General features: G+C 36.9%; 1 protein-coding gene across 3 annotated transcripts in view; it reads left to right on the forward strand.

The window, feature by feature from the left end:
- The window catches only part of xpo5 (exportin 5), a 138,337-nt gene that overhangs the window by 11,995 nt on the left and 100,775 nt on the right, over positions 1-25,567 (forward strand). For all 3 annotated transcript variants that reach the window (XM_026224890.1, XM_026224889.1, XM_026224891.1), the window contains exons 5-7: positions 8,388-8,570; positions 8,757-8,783; positions 17,405-17,590. In XM_026224890.1, the coding sequence (XP_026080675.1) occupies positions 8,388-8,570; positions 8,757-8,783; positions 17,405-17,590 (396 nt within the window). The remainder of the gene's footprint in view (positions 1-8,387; positions 8,571-8,756; positions 8,784-17,404; positions 17,591-25,567) is intronic.

Genomic DNA, 25,567 nt, shown 5'->3' on the forward strand with positions numbered 1-25,567 from the left:
TCTGGTCAGCGGGACTCGAGGAGGGCCGGGTGGCCGGGACCTAGGGAGAGAGACAAGGGCGAGAGAGAGGGGGAGAGAGAGTTAGAGGGCAGGGGTTCGTTTTTTGTAGTAACTAACTAATTACAGTTACAATAATTTTGTAATTAAATTATGTAACGCCGTTACATGTAACTAGTTACTCCCCAACACTAGTATATATTATTTAATGATCAAAAAACAGTCTGGTTTTAAATTGGAATTGTTTTTCTGCTTCGCTTTGATAGACCTCTGGCTAACATTAGCTGCACATATATTGCAAAACACTGCATTAGAGGAATCTTTACAGAAGTAGTCCCACACTTTGCTGCCACAGCGTTCACCTTTTTCAACCATCTGTAGGGCAGAAAGAGAGAGAGAAAGAATAAGCATGTGTATTAATAATATCACCATGTATAATTACTCATGTCATCATTAGAATTATAATAATAATAATAAAGGGGGATCTCCTACATAGGCAAAAATGAAAAAAAAAAAAAATATATATATATATATTATTTGTCAAACAATAGGTATTACCTACTTATATTTAACTATATTATTACAACATTTTCTTATCTCTGTAAAGCTGCTTTGAAACAATCTGTAAAAAAGAAGAAAAAAAGCGCTTGTTCCGCTCACATTTATTTACATGTCCCCTCTGGTTTAATCATTTCTGACGCACCTACTGTAGTAACTGTAACTACACTATATTTGCTCTCACAGACACATTCACAACGGACCCGTATATCTTATCCTCTTTTTCTCTGCAGAGACCTAAGTCTCCTTCTCTTTGTGCAGTCTGAAGCAAAACATTGTCATGCGCTGGCAAACGTAAAGTTAGCCTTCTGTTACCGGAAGATTACGGAATCAATTCGAAGTTGAATGGTTAACGTTAGTGTCATGAACACACCAATTTCAATTTTGAGAAGAACCACCTTGGAACAAGTTAATAGCAAGCATTTAAGGGGCCTGCTAAAAAGGAAGCTATTTTAGCGTTAGAATAATGTAAGTTGTTGTTTTTTCGAGGCACGCTGTACATAACTTCTAGGCATTGACTACACGCGCCCCCCTGCCACAGTTACACGGTCATTATGTGTAAAACACTGCAGATATATTTAGAATAAGTTAAACGCTAACGTTATAGTTTGACCTCTTATTAACGTTTGCGCTCTTCCACTGATAAACATGGTATTAGCTTTGTGGCTAATCTAATATAGCAATGCATTAGCGGCTGTAAGTGATGTTACAGAATATTTAGAAGTGATAATGATTGGACCAAAAGAGCACATCTCCATGGCTCGGCTGATAGCTTTCTTCTGTAGTGGATTTCTGGCGCTGTTGTCAACTGGGGAGTTGCAGAGCTCCCTCTGGTGGGCAAACTATGCAACAATTATAACATGAGTGAAGCATGAGACTCTGTTTCTTATGTTTCATCGGCCGTTATAAACTCCGATGCCGATTTAAATGCAATTAGCTCATATCGGCCGATAATATCAGCCGGCCGATATATCGGTCGGGCTCTAATGTACATGATTGTGTTTGAGAAATTTTTTTTTATTCGTGGTTAGTGAAAAACTAAAAATGTAAAATCACTTCAATAAGGCAATAAAGCACATACAGAACATTGGTTCCCGGGACTTTTGAGAACTGGAGCTTGTAACCTAGAATTTCTTTTTTAATTATGTGTAAATCAACTTTTTTACTCTCAGAAAACAACATATTGATTTAAATTTTCCAAGACACTTTTTGTTGGTAAAAGTCATATGTGAATAGGCGTCAACTATCATGAATATCATTGTGATTTACACCTGAGAAGACAAAGACCTGCATGACGAGCTGCAAAATGAGCCTTTCAGTCAGGTGTGTGACTTTGAGGGGGGAAGAGTTACAAGAATGAATGTGAGGACAAAATAAATCTATATAATTTTGTTTGTAGTTTATTTAGAATATATTTAATTATCCCACAATAATTGGATTGAAAGAATACGGTAATCTTTCTTACTGTGCATTGCCGTAGGGGAGCTTTTCACTGCGCAGAGGAAGGATTTTGCAAATATTGAATATTTTTATTTTCTGCTTCAACAGACAGAATGATTTTCAATGCATTGTCAAATGTCAATTTTGCTTCTGCTAGTAGACATCTTCGAATTCTGTCGTCATTTATGCCACAAACAATCCACACAAAGCTTGGCTCTATAATTGCAAATTTGTGCCAATCTTCTCAGCTCTGCAACAGATTCCGTTGCAGACTCTTCCAGCTTATGAGTGTACAAGTCAAATTTGTACCTTTTGTACAATTTCACTTGGTTGTGGGTTAAAGTAATTCTTTAAGATCAGCACAACTTGCTGATATGTTTGTCTTTTACATTTTTCAGGACATTTTTATTGCACCCCACCATAAACTATTGCAGTAAGCTTACCACACAAGCGCTGCTTTGTTTACATTTCTTATATCTAAGTATATCTCGTATATATTTCAGTTTCTCTTTTTGAAAAATGAATATTAACTATTAATAGCTGCTGATAAGGACAGCTCATTCCTCTAATGCATGTGCAGAAAGCAAATGTTAGTTTGGCATTGGCTGCAGTCTGTTCAAGCGCAGCTTTCTGGTTTGATGCTGCGGATGTGAGGTGACAACACCGTCTGCTTTTTTCGCCAATAATTCTTTTGAAGTCTGCTTTGTTTGTCCCGGCCTTTACATTTCACATGTATATGCTCCATTTGAAAATGTTTAAAAAGCTATGGAAATATTTCCTGCTAAACTCCACAGATTCATTTAGAATGAGCCCCGCATCCCGCATGTGTGCCAGACATACACAGCTCAATGAAATAGAAGTGTCGTAATCTTGACTAAAATATCAATTTTGCTGAAATATTTGTAGTTGGACAATAAATGTGACGTAGAATTTTAAATCTACAAGTGTATTTGTATGATAGCACTATGAAGTGCAATGTGGTAATCAAAATAGCCTTTTTACTCAGTCTGTAAGATTCTACAATGCTCTCAGCATCTCTACGTTTTTTTTTTTCAATTTTGCTGTACTTTACCTGCTCATCTCAGGTCTGTTCATACTAAACAGCTTTGCCTTAACATCATACACCCGACAGGAGCTTTTGGATATTGGTGTGCACTTTTCCAACAGTTTTATCACCAATCCTCGACTCATCCCTGAGATTTACAGAACACCCGAGGCTACGCACGGAAGTGCTTGCAGGCGGCATCGAGATCCTAAACAAATGTTGGGGGAAGCACAGAGGTCTAAGAGTTAAACTAAAGCTAACACCGCTCTGGCTCTCTTTACTCAGCATTTCAAATGGAAGAGTTACGACTTCGCATTACCCACAGTAAGAGACTTTTGGATTGCAATGTAATGGTTTTCACAGAAACATGACTACACAGCGACGTACCCAATAACCTTATTGAGCTAGCCAGATGCTACACTCTCCGGGCAGATAGGACAGCAGATCACTCTGGCAAGACAAGAGGCAGCAGATTGTGCAGTTTTGTCGTTGTTGGGAGACACTACTAACCTAAGAATTTCTCATGGTCAAGTGTAGACATTTTTATCTGCCACGGGAGTTCACTTCCACAACAGAAAAACATCACAACTTACACTAATCAGAGGCCATGGATGAACAAGGAGGCGCGACTCCTGCTGAAACCCCTAAACACTGCCTTTAGATCAGATGATGCTTAGGACGACTACAGCAGATCTAGGGATAACCTGAGGAAGGCATCAAAAAGGCCAGGTACCTGCTACAAGCTAAAGGTAGAGGAACATGTTTCCAACTCTGACCCCCGACGCACGTGGTAGGGCATCCAGGTCATCAGTGACTTCAAGCCAAGCAACTCTACTTCAATGGTCACAGAGAGCCTGGAGAAATTTTGACATGCTCTGACTTTTGTGCTTTTTTCAGTTCCTTGTTAAAGTCTGAAAACACTGTATTGGGCTGCAAACTGGGCTGCAATAATATATAAATAGCATGTATGTACATGATTGAGTTTTTTGAGAAAACAACGCTTGTGTAGTTAGAGGAAAAACTTGAATTTTGAAGTCACTGAAATAAGGTAAAAAAAAAAACCCACATACTTTTAGCCTATCATTTTTGCTTCAAAATTGTGAAAATCATCTTGTTTACTCACTCACAGAAAACCTTAGATTTAAAATTTTATTAGGTTCAAAGCTAAATTTTTAGCATCATTACTCCAGTCACACAATCCTTCAGCAATTATTCTAATATTGTGATTTGCTACTTAAAAAAACAAACAAACAAAAACTTTATTATTATTATTATTAATTTGGAAAATAGCTAAGAAATTCTTTTTCAGTTTTTTTTTTATGAATTGAAAGAACAGCATTGTTTGTAACATGATTATTGTAATCATCACTTGTGTGCTAAGTAAGTTATAATTTCTATATAAACTGACTCCAAGCTTTTGAATGGTACTGGGTATGTTACATTTGTAGTAAGACTGGATGCTGAAAATGTAGCTTTGATCACAGGAATAAATATATATTTTTTAAATATATTCAAATAGCAGTTATTTTAAATAGTAAAATCGAACAATATTACTGCTTCAGAGAACTGATATTGACTGGTATTGAGTACTGTTGAAATATATAAATGAACATCACATAACTAGCATTTCCAATGTGTATATTGTTTATGTTCTCTGAAATAAACTAAATGATAAACTACATTATCAACATTTATTTTGATGGTCACTGATACTAGTAGTACAGTAGAACATTTAGATGATGTGAATGAAACTTCATAATGTTTCACTTGATTATACATTTAGTCAGGAATTATATTTTGGAAAAAGTCTAAATGTAAAATGTGAACGTGTGAAAACTAATACAAGTAGATTAATAAAAAAATAATCATCTTTATGATCTCTGCTGGATCAAGTGCTTCATTCTTTTTTTTTTTCTGAGGAAATCCAAAACTGAAATCCTGAGGTAATCCTCAGCACATCTTTGGGTGAATTATGTCTCTCGTGAAGCGAAAAGTAAAAAAAAAAAAAAAAAAAATAGCCTTGAATAACTGTCTCCCTGCTTTGTTTTCTGTTGTATGGGCGTTAACACGCCCGATCTTCATGTGGAACATAATATCTATAGCGTGTGGGCGTGGTCACATTAGATATAATGAAGGGATACGTGAAAGACGGGAAATCGCGTTGTTTTCATATGGATTACTTTATCACAGATTTTTTTTTTTTTTCGGTAGCACTTGTTTAGTTTAAAAGTAGACATGTCAAGCTTTCTCTCTAGATATATCTATCATGTCTCTTTCTTGAATATTTGCTGTGATACAGTTCATTTTAATTACACGTGTTTCTAAATGAAGATCACCGCAGGCCAAGGCTGCAGACAGCTCACCCTGTATGTTTTCTTTATTTTGTAAATGCACAAAGTTTTGTTGTTATATGTGTATACAAATAAAAGTAGACCCTTTACAGATCCAATTGATGTGTTTCTCTTTATGATAAAAACTCAGTGTAATTTAAGTTATTTTCAGTGTTTTAAGGAGAAGATGCCACAAAACACGTATTCGCGTAAATCGACTCCAGAGGATAAACAAGCTTAAAGCCCCTTCGATACTGCCATTCCGGCAAATACATGGGTAAAGTGTTTCGGCAATTGTTCCCGGGTGGCTAGATTTTGCACTTTCAGGAAGTCGACCCGAAGTTGAAGTCGGCTGCATGCCGCCATCTTGTAGCAGAACTTCACTTGCGTTAGCATTCCCATTCATTTTGGCGTCACTTTGACAGCGAATAACTTTACATCTGAGGTGTTTAAAAACTCTGTTTGTCCATTATTTATTTCTAAAGATACACAACAATGTATAAAGGGCTCCATTACCTTCTATGTTACATTATGGCCCCGTAGAAACCCCGTAGTTTTTATAAAAATAGGCTAACGATTGCGTCATAACCACTCGACTCTGTCGCATTACCGTACAGACAGGAGGAGAAGCTCGCAGGCAATTAACTTAATATGGCGTACTGGTGTTACATTTTAAAATACTATACAAAATAATTAATCAGAATACTTACTCCTGCTCACTCACGCCAAAGAACTCCCCGCTCAAGCTCGCCGTCTTTGCAAGATTAACGATGGTTGTTTGCACGCACAGCTACTAGAAGATTTACATCTGTCAGACAGGTTGCTGACGTCATCAAGCTTAGTTTGAGTCTGCGGGTCAGAAACGGAAGTGCTAAAAAACGTTGCAATGGGGTCACTGTGTCCATTTCTTTTTCTGTCTGTGAAGCTGTCTCCTTACTGAAATCTGCCCTCTGACACCCAACACACTACAAACACATACTTCTCACCCTTCCTTGACACTTCATCTAGTTTACCAACAAACAATCAAAAAACAGTTCACTGTTATTACTTGCACTATTGTCTGTTCATCCAGAAGACTGAATAATCCGTTTGCACACTGGAATGTTTTTTTTTTTTTTTTCTACTGTCCATTGCACTTTAGTGTAATTGTTCATAGTCTCTCTGCTTATAGTGTACACTCACTTATTAGATAATCCATCTGTATAGTATTTTCATAGTACACCTATCTTTATATCATGCTGATAGTATTTAATCTGTAAATTATGTCCATAGCCTTATCTGTATATTTATTGTACATTTGTAACTAGGGCTGTCACTTTTTGTTCGATCGGACCAACCAAAACAAGTTTCGAAAATGAAAATAGGGAATCGATTTTAACCAAATATGTACACTATTAATTTTGTAAAAATAATTAAACAATTAAAAACTCACAAACAAGCAGAAAAAGAAAATAAAGAATTCCAAAAGTGCAGTATGCGTTGCGAAAGCTAGACAGAAAAAAAAGAAATTTACAGTGGATTCAATCATTTCCTCCACAAAAACATGTAGGCTTAGCCTAATCTCTGTGAATAAAGGTTTTTCAAATGATAACTATATATTAATTGAGTCTTAAATGCATAATGAGGACAGAGTATATACACTAATGTTGATATTATTCTTTTATTAAATGTCAGCTGCTAGTGGCGAAGCAAATCCGGCGAAGCCTTTATCTTAATTTCGTTATTGCCAAATACCCATCTTAATTTAAAATATATCTTAATATAATTTGTAAAAAAAAAAAGACTAGTTTTATTGGTGAGTTGATCTATTTACAGGCTAAATGAGCCTATGCCTATTTAGAGTTCTGAGAAGTTACGATGCTACTTGTCGGGCTCGGGTCCTGTCGGGCCTAACTTTTTAGGCCAGATTACAGCTCTAATGCCAAAAAATAAGCAATATTGCTGACTTATGTGTTTCCAGCGCTCTCTTTACGTTCATCTGTTATTTGGCGTTGAAAAAGGAAACGTCTTTTTTTTTTTTTACATGGAAAATCGATTTTACAATCGATTTTTTTAAGCATTTCACAAAAGTGACAGTCCTATTTGTAACATATTGTAGACACTGTATATCCTGTACTTATTGCTTATTGCACTTCTGGTTAGATGGTAACGGCATTTCGTTGCCTTGTACCTTACATGTGCAATGACAATAAAGTTGAATCTAATCTAATCTTATTATTTTCATTTTTAGTTTAGTAACCTTAATTTCTGCTTTAAAATTCTTTTTGTTTTTAAATTGCAATGGTACAATTTTATATTGTAATGTGATTTTAACCCTTTTTTTAACATAATATATGCCTACATGCTTACAATCACTTTATTTGTAATCCAAATTCAAAATACTGAGATATATAGGGTACTGTATATTGCAAATCAGCCCAAAAAATACAGAGATATTAATTTTTGTTTGTATTGTCCAGCCCTATACAGATGTATACTGGAGTTTTAAAGTGTACTGGACTTTTTTTATATTTATTTTTCTTCTTTTTTTTTTTTAAATAGCTTAAAAAAAAACTAAATTGCAAAAATTAACTAAATTATTGTAAACCACAAAAGACACTAAACACTATAATGGTGAACAGTAAACCCTTCAGTTGCTCATATGAAGGTTAAAATTACCCTGAAAAGAATTTTAAGGAGGCAAATATTGGCCATTAATGAAAGGGTTTATTTATCTCACTGCTATGATCTGACCAACAAACAGAATTGAATACAAAATTGAAAAAAAAATTGGGAGTCAGCTAAACACAGCCAGCCAATGTTCCAGCACAAGAACACCCTCAGCAAAATATTGTCAAGTTACAACTGCAGGCACCTTCACAACTGCAGGCATCTTCAGGAGTCAGAGTGTGGACATTTTGTTGATCTATTGCTAAATGATCCTTTTGCATGCAATGTTAGTAAATAGTAACCTCAGTAAATAATAATTCCAAATAGTGTCTATTTGAATTAACGATCACATTCTAATTTTTGTTCAGGACACTCAGACGGAACTTGTAATGCTAGTCCTACTGCGGTTAGCTGAGGATGTGATCACATTTCAGACATTACCTACTCAAAGACGGCGAGATATCCAGCACACCCTTACACAGAATATGGACAGTATCTTCACCTTCCTGCTTGGCATACTGCAGCTCCATGTGAATGAGTATAAGAAAATGGTTAGTTCTTGAGATATTCATGAATAAATTACAACTGTAAAAAAAAAAAAAAAAAAATATATATATATATATATATATATATATATATTTTTTTTTTCTTTTTTTTTTTACAGTTTGGTGCATGCAACAGAATACTGTCATTTTCATATAAATTGACTGAATTGATTAATTCATGTTGTTTTCTAGAAATGCATTGCTGGTCAGGAATTAAAGGTGAGTGGAGTTCACGGACACCTATTTAGTATTTTCAGTATTTTAAGTCATCTCACAATTTTGAAACAATGAGTTCTGTTCACATTACACACTTTTGTGTGGCACCACTGAAAAGAAAATTAGGGTTGATGGGAGATTTTCTCAAATCAAGTCACCTTTATTTATATAGTGCTTTAAACAAAATACACTGCATCAAAGCATCTGAACAACATTCATTAGGAAAACAGTGTGTCAATAATGCAAAATGACAGTTAAAGGCAGTTCATCATTGAATTCAGTGATGTAATCAGTGTTATTAATTTGCAATCAAGTCAACGATATCGCTCTAGTGGCAAGGAACCTAAACTCCATCTGTCACAGAATGGAGAAAAAAACCACAAACCAGGCTCAGTTGTGGGGCCAGTTCTCCTGTGACCATACGAAACCAGCAGTTCAATTCCAGGTTGCAGCAAAGTCAGATTGTGTAGAAGAGTCATCTGTTTTTTGTGGTCTTGTCCCGGTGGTCATCTGAGACCAGGTCTTTACAGGGGATCTGTATCTGGGGCTCTAGTTTTCCTGTTCTCCGCTCTCTTTCTAGGGCTGTAGAGGTCCTTTCTAGGTGCTGATCCACCATCTGGTCTGGATACATACTGGATCTGGTGGCTACGGTGACCTCGGAATTAGAGAAAAACAGACTAATATTAGCGTAGATGCCATTCTTCTAATGATGTAGCAAGTACATCGGGTGTTATGGGAAGTGTTCCCGGTTCCGGTTTACCTAATTAATACAGCCTAAAAAAATCTTTCAACGGTTTTGGATATTAGAAGCATATTAGTGTGTTATGTGTAAGCCAGGTTAAGGAGATGGGTCTTTAAGCTAGAGTGTGTCTGCCTCCCAAACTATGTTAGGTAGGTTATTCCAGAGTTTAGGTGCCAAATACGAAAAGGACCTGCGGCCTGCAGTTGATTTTGATATTCTAGGTATTATCAAATTGCCTGAGTTTTGGACCAATCTTGGTGCTAAACAATTCAGGGCTCTATAAATAACCAATATTTATTTACAATAATTTAACCTTGAGGTCATAAAGATTAACATTTCTGCATTTGACATTGAGAGCATAGGCCGCAATTTAGATATATTTTTGAGATGGAAAAATGCAGTTTTACAAATGTTAGTAACGTGCCTTTCTAAGGAAAGATTGCTATCAAATAGCACACCTTGGTTCCTAACTGATGACAAAGAATTGACAGAGTAGCCATCAAGTCTTAGACAGTGTTCTAGGTTATTACATGCAGAGTTTTTAGGTCCTATAATTAACACCTGTTTTTTTCAGAATTCAGCAGTAATAAATTACTCTATATCCAGTTATTTTTATATCGACTATGCATTCCATTAGTTTTTCAAGTTGGTGTGTTTCACCGGGCCGCAAAGAAATATAGAGCTGAATATCATCAGTATAACAGTGAAAGCTAACACCATGTTTCCTGATATTTCCCAAGGGTAACATGTAAACGCGTGAAGAGTGGCGGCCCTAGTACTGAGCCTAGAGGTACTCCATACTGCACTTGTGATCGATATGATACCTGTTCATTCACTGCTACGAATTGATGGCGGTCATACAAGTACGATTTAAACCATGCTAATGCACTTCCATTTAATGCCAACAGGGTGTTCTAGTCTATGCAAAAGAATGTTGTGGTCAATAGTGTCGAATGTAGCACTAAGATCCAACAGCACTAATAGAGAGATACAACCATGATCAGATGATAAGAGCAGGTCATTTGTAACTCTAAGGAGAGAAGTCTCAGTACTACGATATGTTCTAAATCCTGACTGGAAATCCTCACTGATACCATTTTTCTCTAAGAAGGAATATAATTGTGAGGATACTACCTTTTCTAGTATCTTGGACAGAAAAGGGAGATTCAAGATTGGTCTATAATTAACTAGTTCTTTGGGGTCAAGTTGTGGTTTTTTGATATGAAGCTTAATAACAGCCAGTTTGAAGGTTTTGGGGACATAAACTAATGACAATGAGGAATTAATAATAGTCAGAAGAGGATCTATGACCTCTTTTCACCTCTTTTAGGAGCTTAGATGTTATAGGGTCTAATATGTTGTTGGTTTAGATGATTTAACAAGTTTATACAATTCTTCCTCTACTATAGTAGAGAATGAGTGGAACTCTTTGTCAGGGGATCTATAGTGCACTGTCTGATGCTATACTGTATCTGACGGCTGAATGGTTACAATTTTATCTCTAATAGTGTCGAATTTAGAAGTAAAGTAGTTTATAAAGTCATTACTGCTGTGGTGTTGGGAAATGTCAAAACTTGATGCTTTATTTTTAGATAATTTAGTCACTGTATTGAATAAATACCTGGGGTTATGTTTGTTTTCTTCTAAAAGAGAAAAGTAATCAGATCTAGCCGTTTTTAAAGGGGGGGTGAAATGCTATTTCATGCATACTGAGTTTTTTACACTGTTAAAGAGTTGGATTCCCATTCTAAACGTGGACAAAGTTTCAAAAATTAAGTTGTACGTTTGAAGGAGTATTTTTGTTCCAAAAAAACCTCTTCCGGTTTGTCACAAGTTTCGGAAAGTTTTTTCCGAGTATGGCTCTGTGTGACGTTAGATGGAGTGGAATTTCCTTATATGGGTCCTAAGGCACTTCTGCCGGAATAGCGCGCGCTCCCGTATAGCGAGGCTGAGCAGCACAGACATTTCACTGATCAGAGCGATTCGCTGATCAGAGCTAGAGCATCGCGAAAAGTCACAAAAGAAGTGTGTTTTTGGTTGCCAGGGCAAGACAACCCTGCACAGATTACCAAAAGAGAAACAGCATTAAGGGACCAGTGGATGGAGTTTATTTTTACAGAGCATCAACGGAGTTGTGCAAGTGTTTTTGTTTGTTCCCTGCATTTCGGATTGCACATCGTTTATTTATTAAGGATAATGCAGTCCCAACTAAAAAGGGTCACGATCGTGTGTTGGAACCACATGCGGTGAGTAGAACTGCTTCAAATATCTCTGTGTTGTTAACTTAGCTATCAGCGCGTAAGCACATGAAGGAAACAACATGCGATGTTGTCATCAAACTGCACTTTCCACATGTACAGCTTAAAAAAAAAAGAAAAAAGACGACATAAAGTGGAACTTGGTCATTTTCCAAAACCGCTAAGCAAATATATACAGTTTCAGTACATACCACATAGCATACCGCCTTTGCTGATGCTGCTCTTGTTAAATTTCAGCCTCTGGATCTGTGTCACAGCTTCCACATGCTCTCAACTCAAAAGCCTACTGGCGCTCGTGATTCTTTAACTCCGCCCACACGTCACGCCTCTAGGCGCTCGTGTTTTTCCGGGAAAAATCGGTACAGACTATCTTTCTCTTATAAATATAATAAAAATAAAGACTTTTTGGAGTTATGAAGGATGCAGTACTACTCTATAGGTACTCAAGATTAACAGGATATTGAGTGAAAACGAGCATTTCACCCCCCCTTTAATGCTTTTCTGTAGGATAGGTTACTTTCCCGCCAAGCAATACGAAATACCTCTAGTTTTGTTTTTCTCCTTTTGGCTCCATTTTCCAGGCCGCTCTCTTTAGGGTGCGAGTGTGTTCATTATGCCATGGTGTCAGACTGTTTTCCTTAACCGTTAATCAGAAAGGAGCAACTGTATTTAAAATGCTAGAAAAGAAAGAGTCCATAGTTTTTGTTACATCAAGTTGTTCTGAGGTTTTGGATATGCTAAGGAATTCGGATACATCACGAAGATTACTTACAAAGCAGTCTTTAGTGGTTAGAAGTGATGATTCTACCATACTTGTAACAAGAAGTAGAATTTACAATTTTGGCTATATGAAGTTTGCACAAAACTAAGTAATGATCTGAGATATCGTCACTTGGCTGCATAATTCCAACATCATCAACATCAATTCCATGTGACAGTATTAAATCTAGAGTATGATTTCGACAACGAGTAGGTCCTGAGACGTGTTGTTTAACCCCAATAGAGTTCAGAATGTCTATAAATGCCGATTCCAATGCGTCTTTTTCATTATCAACATGGATATTAAAATAACCAATTATTTAAACTTAATCTGTAGCAAGAACTAACTCGGATGTAAAATCAGCAAACACTTTAATATAGTGTCTATGGTGCCCTGGTGGTCTGTATACAGTAGCCAGTACAAACACACAGGGGATTTATCATTAACATTTGTTTCTCTGGATAATGTTATATGAAGCACCATTACTTCAAACAAGTAAAACTTGAAGCCTACCCTCTGAGAAATCCTGAAAATATTCTTATAAATTGAAGCAACACCTCTCCCTTTGCCTTTTGACACAGCTCATGTTTATAACTGTAATCTTGGGGGTAGACTCATTTAAAATAATGTAATCATCAGGTCTAAGCCAGGTTTCTGTCAAACAAAGCACATCTAGATTATGATCAGTGATCATATTTACAAAAAGTGCTTTCATAGAAAGGGAACTGATATTCAATAAGCCAAGCTTTATCCTTACCGGTCAGCAGTGTTTGGAATAATTGTGTTTAAAAGAACGGCGTTAGGTAACGGCGTTATTTTTTCAGTAACGGGGTAATCTAACTAGTTACTTTTCCCGTCGTTACAACGCCGTTAACGTTACTGAACGTTAAATGTGGTGCGTTACTATGCATTGATTTAATAAACTATATGCAATCCGAACGCACCCATGGCTCACACAGCGAGTGAGCAGGTGGGTTAATGACGAGACGGTTGTGACGGTTTTGATTGGCTAAGGCAGAGTCATGTGTTTCATGGTAGCCAGTCAGAGCCAGTGTTTTTACACACATGCCGGCACACGCGGCTGTGCAAGCGGCGCCAAACACACACACACACACACACACACACACACACACATGCAACAGCTACACAGAGATCCGCAGCAGAGATGGCGAGTCAGGAGCAATCCGATGAAAAGTTGGCATTTTCAAGGTGAAGATATAAGCACTACTTCAAATTAATTGTGGTCAAAGGCAAGAACGTGCATGTAATGTGTACATGTAATGTGTGACACGCATCTACAAAGTGGCCAAAAACACTTTTCTTACAAAGATAATACTTGAAATGCAGGATAAAACTCTTGCTGTCTGTTGATGTGCGATAAATATAGAAAGTTATGTACGAACACCTGTCTGTTCTACTCATTTCAACTGACTTGTGAAAACTGCAAAAAAAAAAAAAAGTACAAATTCTCTGACATGTAGCAACTTTTTTTTTTTTTTTTTTTTTTTCTTTTTTTTTTACAGTAAAGCAAATAGTTACTTTCCCTTATAACGAGTTACTTTTATTATAGAGCAATTCAGTTATTAACTCAGTTACTTTTTGGAACAAGTAGTGAGTAACTATAATTACTTTTTTAAAGTAACGTTCCCAACACTGCCAGTCAGCCCCCATTTTTAGCATGGAGACAGAAATGACATACCCAAAATAAAAGTTTCTGCTCATGATTCTTTCTGACTAGATACATAATCAACATTTGTTCACAAAGCTGACACTTCAAAGTTTACTGTTCAGGAATCTGAACCACTGAATGACTGTTATGATATCAGAGATATATAAGCTCAAACATAAAAAACAAAAATAAAAATATTAAAAACATATATTTAAATGTATTTTAAAATTGTTGATGTCGGATATGAGTTTAAGCCACGAGTCTTCCAAAACTTCATTAAAAATATCATAATCGAATCTGTAAAACTGTAAATTTTATGAAATATTTTCTAAGACCATGTCATGTATGTTCTTAGAGAAGGCTAATCCGATTGATTTATGGCGCTTGTTATCTCTGTAAGATCTCATATGTAAACACTCCTGTGTTTTGTATGTGTGTTGGCTTTGAAAACTCCAAGATTTATGGTTCTATTGTTCTCACCAAACAAATCTTTCACACCTCTGCCAGGTATGACACATTATCTGCATTATTCTTTCATTATTCTATTGTTTTTATTCCACCTTTATTAGCCTTTATTGTGGTTTTTCAGGCTTTACAAGGACACAAAGCTGCAATCTCGCTTTAATCTCAGTATGCATTTAGCCCTTATTTATCAAAAGTCTTACCATTAAAAATACAACAAAAAATTTTCTTACGACCTTACGTGAATTACGTGACAGAAATGCATTATGAAGAAATGCACCTATTAAGTAGCATTAGAGCTAACGTTAGCATCAAGCTACATCAGACAATTTATGAAATTATTAGTACACTTTTACTCAAAACTCACTTTAAACCCCGTTCGAGTGTTTATAATAACTTCCTTTAGCGATCAGGGGTGGAATTTGGTCGTTTACGGTTGTAAAAATACGCTATTTATAGCCTTTTACATCGCTGCACAAGTTAGCATTTCAGATGTACATTTTCAATTTTTTGTATAAAAAACACCCCAGATCTCAAGAAAATCTCATACCAATTTTTTCTATCGTAATCGCGGGTTTATTATTCGGAAGCATGTGACACGATGTGGCGGTGTCCGGTTATGACACTCTAATGATTGACAAGGCGAAGGACCAATCGGATGTCTGATTGACACACAGCGCGGCTCTCCGCACTCTCAGCTGGGCCTGCCTCAACTCTAGGTCGCGAATCTGCTTCTCCACGGCCTACAGCTCGAGCTGCATTCGGTGTCCTCACCTACAATCAAAGGTAGACATAAATCTGCATTTAAAGCAAGTAACAGTGAGTAAAGCAATGGTAATATGTGTGAATAGAGTATTAGCAATGCAAGTGGGATTTGCTGCTACCATGCTGGAAATGCTAACCGCTATAAGCTAAATAGCGGATCCGGGAAATCAAAATAAAACTAGTGATAAGGCATTCTGATTTGTTTTTGTTGTAGGATATGTTATAGAAACGAAAGTGGTGTTGTATAAAATAGATTTTTAAGATAAAAAATAGTTGATAAAAAAAATAACGTGACTGACCTCAAACACAATACACACGGCAGCAACAAACAGGAATAAACGTTATAAATAATCTCAATTAGCCCTTATTTTCCATTTCAAGTTAGTTAAATTTGTTAACCCACAGCAACAAATTTTAACCAATTAATCGCCTATTTTCATTTGCTACATGTTTTTTGTTTGTTTTTTTAAACACGCTAAACAATAGTGTGTGAAAGGGGAAAAAAATAAGTCATGTATAAGTTGCATTTTATTATATTCAGAAATAATAACGGCAGGCCTAATAATGTTATAATGTGCCAACAGAATATTTTAAGTTCCCCACTTTACAACAAATCCTTTAAATTTAACAAATTTATCAGAAAAGAACAAGAAATAAAAAATATATAATTCTAATGGATAAACATAATTGCAGTTATAGAATATAGGCTTAGCTATAAACAAACAACAAATAATTTATTAATAATTTAAATCGAAAGGTAAGGTTAGGATCTCTCATTCGGGAGAAATCCAAATGTTTCCATATTCGTGATGTTGCCCATTTGAAGCTTAACTATTATTCATGAGGTAAAATAGGCTTTGTAGTTCAAACATGTTTCAATATTGACGAAAAAATCATAATGAGCAAATATTTGCCAGTGGACTGCTGCTCGCGTTTAATGGCTCGGTGAACAGCTGTGCTGTTTCCAGTGAATATGTGCATGTGAGGCTCCAGCGCGATCAAACAGCTGAAACTGAAAATACTCCATTTTTGGTCACACAGTAAAGGCATAATTCTAAAATGCAAAGTGTTAGCAGTTTGAAAAATCAAGAATAATAACAGTTAATTAGAATTATTTCTAAATGCTGGACCATTCTCATTTGCTCTGCATATGTAACCTGAAGATTTTTTTTAACCAAGAATGAACCGAAATTAAAACATTAGCTTTGTGTGTGGGCATGTTTATGTGAATGTTGTTGTGAATATTTTTTGAATGTTTCTGGGTATCAGGACACAACTTTGTATAATGACATGGGTATAACACTGGTATTACAAGGAGAGGGTGACTTATGAGGACATAACCCATGTCCCCATTTTTCAAAACGCTTATAAATCATACAAAATGAGTTTTGAGGTTAGGTGGGGAGTTGGTGTAGGGCGATAGAATATACAGTTTCTACAGTAAAAAAAATAATTATAATGTTATTGTTGTTTAACTTAGTCCTTTCATTTCCGTTTACAAACCAACATTTTACAATTACATTTAGTTCGCAATCAGTCCCTTTCCGCCACCTGGCGGTAGTTTCGCTAATTATTTTAACACGCGACTGACTTGAAGGTACACGTGGTGTGATTTACCCATTCTGGTTGTACACCTACTGTATAAATTGTCCGTTAGTCGGTTTACACACATGCACATAAATTAAAAAAAAAATCTGTACTCTTTCTTAGCCGTGCTGCATCATCATTCCTTGAGATCACAGTTTTAAAATAGAAGTCCTGGAGGAAATAATCCACAATATATACAAATATACCATTTAAATTTCCAAGTGCAACGTAATGTTAAAATGCTAAAAAGTATCAAAGGCTGTTATATTTTGGCCAATTTATTTTTATTTATTTTCCCCCTGGTACATTTTCCTATTCTGCTCTGCCTAATAATATTTGCCAGATTAAATTAGCTTTTTTTTTTTCTTTCTTTTTCTTCAGGCAAAAGCTCACTGGCGAGTTGGTGTATCCGCTCTAAATACTCTGGCTGGCTACATTGATTGGGTTGCTCTGGTCCACATCACCAATGATAACTGCCATCTTTTGGAGATCTTATGTCTGTTGCTGAGCGAACCTGAGCTTCAACTGGAGGCTGCAGAGTGTCTACTAATTGCCATTAGTAGGAAAGTAAGTGACAGCATTTACATCATAAAACTTGCTTCAGCTTCTTTTTCCCTTAATATTCCTTATTTTGTTTTTGTTTGTTTTTGCTTATTTTTATTTTATTTATACAGGTGCTAGTCATATAATTAGAATATCATCAAAAAGTTGATTTAATTAATTCCATTCAAAAAGTGAAACTTGTATATTATATTTATTCATTACACACAGACTGATATACAGTACAGACCAAAAGTTTGGACACACCTTCTCATTCAAAGAGTTTTCTTTATTTTCATGACTATGAAAATTGTAGATTCACACTGAAGGCATCAATACTATGAATTAACACATGTGGAATGATATATGGAATTATATACATAACAAAAAAGTGTGAAACAACTGAAAATGTAATATTCTAGGTTCTTCAAAGTAGCAACCTTTTGCTTTGATTACTGCTTTGCACACTCTTGGCATTCTCTTGATGAGCTTCAAGAGGTAGTCACCTGAAATGGTCTTCCAACATGGTCTTGAAGGAGTTCCCCGAGAGATGCTTAGCACTTGTTGGCCCTTTTGCCTTCTGTCTGCGGTCCAGCTCACCCCTAAACCATCTCGATTGGGTTCAGGTCCGGTGACTGTGGTCATCTGGTGCAGCACCCCATCACTCTCCTTCTTGGTCAAATAGCCCTTGATGCCTTCAGTGTGACTCTACAATTTTCATAGTCATGAAAATAAAGAAAACTCTTTGAATGAGAAGGTGTGTCCAAACTTTTGGTCTGTATTGTATAACCGACAACAAGGACTCCCCTGTGCATGTACAGTGCATGTACAGTGCTCTCTCCACCTTCAATACCACGACTTAGGTGCCCTTGAGCAAGGCATCAAACCCCCAACTGCTCCCCGGGCGCCGCAGCATAAATGGCTGCCCACTGCTCCCGAGTGTGTGTTCACAGTGTGTGTGTGTTCACTGCTCTGTGTGTGTGCACTTCGGATGGGTTAAATGCAGAGCACAAATTCTGAGTATGGGTCACCATACTTGGCTGAATGTCACTTTCACAACAAGGAAAATCCCAAATTCAGTATCTCAGAAAATTAGAATATAAATTAAGACCAATACAAAGAAAGGATTTTTTGAAATCTAGGCCAACTAAAAAGTATAAAAATGAAAAGTATGAGCATGTACAGCACTCAGTACTTAGTTGGGGCTCCTTTTTCCTGAATTACTGCAGCAATGCGGCATGGCACAGAGTCGATCAGTCTGTGGCAGTGCTCAGGTGTTATGAGAGCCCAGATTGCTCTGATAGTGGCCTTCAGCTCTTCTGCATTGTTGGGTCTGGCATATCGCATCTTCCTCTTCCCAATACCCCATAGATTTTCTATTGGGTTAAGGTCAGGCAAGTTTGCTGGCCAATTAAGAACAGGGATACCATAGTCTTTCTCCAGACTCTGGGACCCTGATATGCAAAGGAAATGCAAAATTTACATTTATTCATTTAGCTGACGCTTTTTTCCAAAGCAACTTACAGTTGCTATATATGTCAGAGGTTGCATGCCTCTGGAGCAACTAGGGTTTAAGTGTTGCTCAGGGACACATTGGTGTCTCCCAGTGGATTCGAACCCGGGTCTCTCACACCAAAGGCATGTGTCTTATCCACTGTGCTAACACCACTCAAAAAATTTACTTTCATCAGAGCACATAACTTTGGACAACTCAGCAGCAGTCCAGTCCTTTTTGAAGCAAGACGCTTCTGACACTGTCTGTTATTCAAAAGTGGCTTTACACAAGGAATCAAACAGCTGATACCCATGTCTTGTATATATCTTTGTGTAGTGGTTCTTGAAGCACTCACTCCAGCTGAAGTCCACTCTATGTGAATTTGTTTTGTTTCACAATCCTCTCCAGGGTGCAGTTATCCCTATTGCTTGTACACTTTTTTTTATATCCCATCTTTTCCTTCCCTTTGCCTCTCTATTAATGTGCTTGGACACAGAGATCTGTGAACAGCCAGCCTCTTTTGGAATGACCTTTTGTGTCTTGCCCTGCTTGTGCAAGGTGTCAATGGTCGTCTTTTGGACAACTGTCAAGTCCGCAGTCTTCCCCATTAATGTGTAGCCTACAGAACTGATTTTGAGTTAATTAACTGATTAGAAGGTGGCACCAGGTGTCTTCAATATCTAACCTTTTCACAATATTTTAATTTTCTGAGATACTGAATTTGGGATTTTCCTTAGTTGTTATAAACATCAAAATTAAAAGAAATAAACATTTGAAATATATCAGTCTGTGTGTAATGAATAAATATAATATAGAAGTTTCACTTATTGAATGGAATTAGTGAAATCAACTTTTTGATGATATTCTAATTCTATGACCATCACCTGTATATCTGCAAGTCATTGCGGTCATTGGAGTCACATTCACATATACTTAGGGATGGGTATCTAGGTATTAGGTTAGGGTTAGGTTAGTGTGCATGTGTGATTATATTACAGGACCCTCGAAATTGAACTAATTCTAATTCTAACATTCTAAACAGTTTATTGTACACGTAAGTTAATCGTTGTTCTAATCTAATGTATTGCTGCACTGAATCTTTCAGTGCAGAAATGTAGTGTCAGCGCTGTTCTGTGATTTCTCAATAAAATACCTTGGAAACCGAAAAGTTCTATAGTTTATTTCTTAATAACTAAATCCCACAGCTTCACTAGTAGAGAGACGCTGCCAGGTAGAATTCATTGACACACGCAATCACTCTCACTAATGTGTTCATATGAATGTAATCTTTCCTGAATGTAATTTTTGCTTTATCTGTATCTGATTTAAAATGAGCAGAAATATGTGAGAAATACAATGACCCAAAGACAAAAGAACTGATAAAATTCTAATTATTTGTTATAGAAGCAATTACCATGTGGGCAGTGCTGTCACAAGGTTTTTTTTATTTATTATTTTACATCTCCAAGCTTATGTTCATTAATGACGTCATCAGTGACTAGTCGACTTCGTCTCGACTTTCAACACATAAAAGTCAACTTAAAAAAATCACTGGTCGTTCAACCCCTACTCAGCGGTCATCTTTGAAACACCTCTTGGGCATCCAAGTGCAGCTCCTATCTCTTTGAATGTGGAAACTTAAAATTCTCCAAACCTGTTTTCCAAGCTAAGGATTAACCTTTTAACCCGCACCTGGATTAGGACTGTGCGATTAAGCGAAATCGTAATAAAATCACGATTTGAGTGTGTGCAATTTTTAAATTGCTTTATAGCACAATTTTCCGTGGCCCGACCTCTGTATGCTATCAGAATGCAGCGTGTCTGAGTGGAGCGCGAGAAAAGAACAGACTACAGGTTCACACACTTTGTGATTTGTAGCCTTTTTTTTCGAGCCCATGTTACCAGATCAGAACATTCACACTGCACGTCAAAAGATGAGAACAGAAAAGATTATAAATAGAAAGGTGCAAAAAGATACAATATCTTGCTTAATATCTTGGTTGAGCGAGAGGAGACATGTTTTAAGGCAGCGTGTATCTAAGCCTTATACAGTCTATGTATAACTACGTTCTTTATTTGCGCGTGTCAGTGTTTACGAATAGATGAAATGAAACTCACCAGAGACGTGAGCTGCCTGACACCCTTGGTCCATATGAGAATCTCACCCGTTTATACGGCCATCCGGCCAGGATGCCAGGCCGTCGTTTCCCGTCAAGCGCTGCGGCCAGCGAGAAGGATGCTTGAGCTAGAAGCCGCCGCTGCCCCTCGCGCCCTGGACCGAAGAGGGGAGCGCGTGTGCCCGCCGGGCTTCACCCCTTACCTGGACCCTTCCTTCCAGAACACTGCCTGACCCACACGAACCCCGCAGCACGACAAAGACACCAGATCCCATGTTTGTTTTGGACACTCTCCCCCTTTGGATACTTATTCCCTCGTTTTATTTTCTGTTAATAAAAGCCTCTCCGAGGCCTTACGCCACACCCACTGTGTCTGTCGTTTGCTCCTTATGACTAAAATAGTTTGCAGAACCCTTCAATACAGGTGGTAAATATTTGTTTATATTTTAGGGGTGGGGGGGCAGACATAGTATCAGAAAAATGGTTGCAGGAATCTCGTTTTTTCCATGGCATCATCTTCAGATTTGAAATAGAAACTGGTGAGACATGCAACTTTCAACCCATTCCTTTTCTAGATTGCTCCAGGAATGATTTAATGTATTTTTATATCAAATAAATAAAAAAAAGTCAGCTTGTTAAAAAAAAAAAAAAAAAGATTCAAGGCATTTCAGTGTCTGTAACGTTTAATCTTTTTGAGCATTATCAACTCGAGATAATGAAAAGTAAAGCCCAAAAGGTCTTCTTTCCAAAGACACCTTATGTAACACAATTTTAAGTTAGGTAGGGCACTTTCAGCTGTGAGTCTCATAATGGGGGGTGCTGGTTAACAGGTTAAATTTCATATTTGAAATCACCAAAGAAATCTGACCACAACTGTGTGTCATAGATGTTACTTTTACTCCAGTAGCATTATGAAAAGCTTATTTCTCAGGCTAGATCAGCCAGTGTGCATGTGCAGTCCTAAGAGCAGCACGTCTCAGAGCGCTTACTGTTTCTATAGCAACTGAGAATTCTAACGGCAGCTGCAGTGACGTGCTGACTTTACGATAAGTAATTGGCTCTTTCACTCAGAAGGCAGGGCCTCCTGCGATTGAGTGGCCATATTGAGTGTTGCATATATCCCCATTCAAAACTATACGAGTGACATGTCTTGGCTATTCTATATTCTTTGGTATCATTGTAATGCCCAGCAGGCTGGGTTACTAAAATTAAAATGGGGAATGACTTTTCTGTGTGAGTTAAAACGTGTAAAATATGACATAAAAACAGAAATACGGTTAATAAGATTGGTGTAATTAAAGGTTCACAATAAAAGACTTTTAAATAACACAATAAAAGCAGGTAGACTAAAAAATATAGGTATTTTGTATATACCCTAAAAACAGTCCATGAATCCCTGTCTGTTATTAAGTCCGAATGTGAGTGTCCAGAAGTGTATATACACAATAGAATCTGAGTGAAATCCAAGTGGCAAGTGTCTGGAAAAGTAAATCCAATAAAAGTAACTCAACAGTCAGGGTGTGAGTGGAACCTGTTAATGGCCTCCTTGTTTGTTTGCCATGCTGCTCTTTTTATGGGGTTATTGCTTCCTGTCAGGTTACTAATCACATGACAGGCCAACCAGTCAGTTCTTAAAGACATACACTCTAAAGTGGATAAGAGGCATAAAATGGACTTAAGAACATATAAACCAATTAACAGTGTAATAAATAGAGCGGTTAAAACATGTCCCTAGTGTTATTTTTTTTCCTCATTAATGTACACAGTTGTTGACATTTTTGCTGATTTATTAAAAGAGAAAAACTGAAATCACACGGTGTATCAGACCCTTTGTTGTGACACTCATATATTTAACGTGGTGGCAGCATCATGCTGTGGGGGTGCTTTTCAGCTGCAGGGACAGGACGACTAGTTGCAATCGAGGGAAAGATGAATGCGGCCAAGTACAGGGATATCCTGGACGAAAACCTTCTACAAAGTGCTCATGACCTCAGACTGTGTCGACGGTTCAACTTCCAGCAAGACAATGACCTTAAGCACACAGCTAAAATAATGAACGGGTGGCTTCACAACAACTCCCTGACTGTACTGTACCATCCAACCTGACCGAACTGGAGAGGATCTGCAATGAGGAATGGCAGAGGATCCCCAAATTCAGGTGTGAAAAAGTTGTTGCATCTTTCCCCAAAAGACTCATTGCTGTATTAGATCAAAAGGGTGCTTCTATTAAATACCGAGCAAAGGGTCTGAACACTTAGGACCATGTGATATTTAAGTTTTTCTTTTTTAATGTGCAAAAATGTCAACAAATTCTATGTTTTTCTGTCAATATGGGGTGCTGTGTGCAGGGGCGTAGCACCCGTGGGGGATGTGGGTGTTTTAACACCCACACTTTTCCCGGTGAGAGGGTTCAACACCCACACGTTTTCTGCAGTTTTTCCGCAGTTTTGCACAAACGCTTTACTACAGTCGCTCCTCCGTTTCTCTGGCCGCTCTGTGTCTGCGCTCTCCGCGGCTGCCTCCCTCTCATGACACCTGCTTTGAGCCTGACCCGCCTCTCTTGGGGTGTTATTGGTCAGCTCGTTCATGCAATGTATAACATAACTGTGACGAAGAAGGCAGGGAATTGCCAAGGAGGGTGGACAAACTGGCATTGTTAAGCAGTGTATTTATGGGTTCATTGCCAGTGCAACTGATTTTGATATTTTGAGCATTGTTTGTTGATTAGCAGAATACTGTTGTGGATACTTACTGAGTGTTTGATTGTAACGTTACCTGTTGAGGAGAAAAAAGTGAGAAATGATGACATTGTTTGCCTACCTGTTGAAGAATTATGAAAGAAAAATTTATATTATTTTAATGTTTAAAAACAGTAAATTGTTACATTATTTATACCACCAGAGAAAAAGCTCTGTGTGGGCGTTTTTTTTTCTCCCCTTTTCTAATTTTTTTTTTTTTTTAAATGTAGGATCATTTTTTTCCCCCAGCCAAACTTTAAGCCCTGCATTTTGTACCCCTCTGTCACTGTATTCAGCGTTTTTTTATTGTTTATAAACAAACCACATCCATCCCCCACACTTTTGAAAAGCTTGCTACGCCCCTGGCTGTGTGTACATTGAGGAAAAAAATGAACTTAAATGATTTTAGCAAATTGCTGCAATATAACACAGAGTGAAAAATTTAAGGGGGTCTGAATACTTTCCGTACCCACTGTACATCGTTAAAGGAGCTATGTGGAGGTTTTTACTTAAAAAAAACCTGGGTCTCTCACACCAAAGGCATGTGTCTTATCCACTGCGCCAACACCACCCCCAACAGGCTTACAACAGTACGGCACGCCAGCCATTATAGTAAGCAGCAGCAATAGTGTTTTCAAATGGACTCTGCGGATGGAAAGAAGCGACCAGCCTCCAGCAAAATTCAGACACCCACGGACACTACTCGAAGTAAAAAAAAAAAAGAGCGTGCTCCTCTGCACACTGAGAACGAGCGTGAGACTGGCTGCAGTTCCTCTAACAGCCAATGGTGTCAGTAACAGCTAGAAATTTCAGAACCTACGCAATGCTCCTTTTAAGGTTTTAAATTTATTACTACTCTTGATGATACTGCTTATTGATCTGGTACTGTAATGGTTTTCATATCAGTTGTTTTTTTTTAATATTATATATGTGTGTGTGTGTCTCTATATACAGTACAGACCAAAAGTTTGGAAACATTACTATTTTTAATGTTTTTGAAAGAAGTTTCTTCTGCTCATCAAGTCTGCATTTATTTGATCAAAAATACAGAAAAAAAAAATGTAATATTGTGATATTACAATTTAAAATTGTTTTTAAATTTAATATACTTTAAATCATCATTTATTTCTGAGATGCAAAGCTGAATTTTTAGGATCATTATCACATGATCCTTTAGAAATCATTCTAATATGATGATTCATTATCAAAGTTGGAAACAGTTCTGCTGCTTAATATTTTTTCAGAACATGTGATACTTTTTTAGGATACTAAAAAACTAAAAAAAAAAAATGAAGCTATGTTTTTAAAATCTAAATATTTTGTAATATACACTACTGGTCAGTAATTTGGGGTCAGTAATATATATTTTTTTTCTTTTTAAATAAAATCAATACTTTTATTCAGCAAGGATGTGTTAAATTGATATAAAGTGATAGTAAAGAAAATATATTATTATAATATATATTATTTAAATTTATTTTATTTTGAATTAATGCAGTTCTTTTTAACCTTTCATTCATCAAATATATTAGACAGCAGAACTGTTGTCAACACTCATAATAAATCAGAATATTAGAATGATTTCTAAATGATCATGTGGATTAGACTGGATGTTACATGTGACACTGAAGGCTAGAGTAATGATGCTGAAAAT

The sequence above is a fragment of the Carassius auratus genome, chromosome 38 (assembly GCF_003368295.1).
Source record: "Carassius auratus strain Wakin chromosome 38, ASM336829v1, whole genome shotgun sequence".
NCBI classification, from domain to species: domain Eukaryota; kingdom Metazoa; phylum Chordata; class Actinopteri; order Cypriniformes; family Cyprinidae; genus Carassius; species Carassius auratus.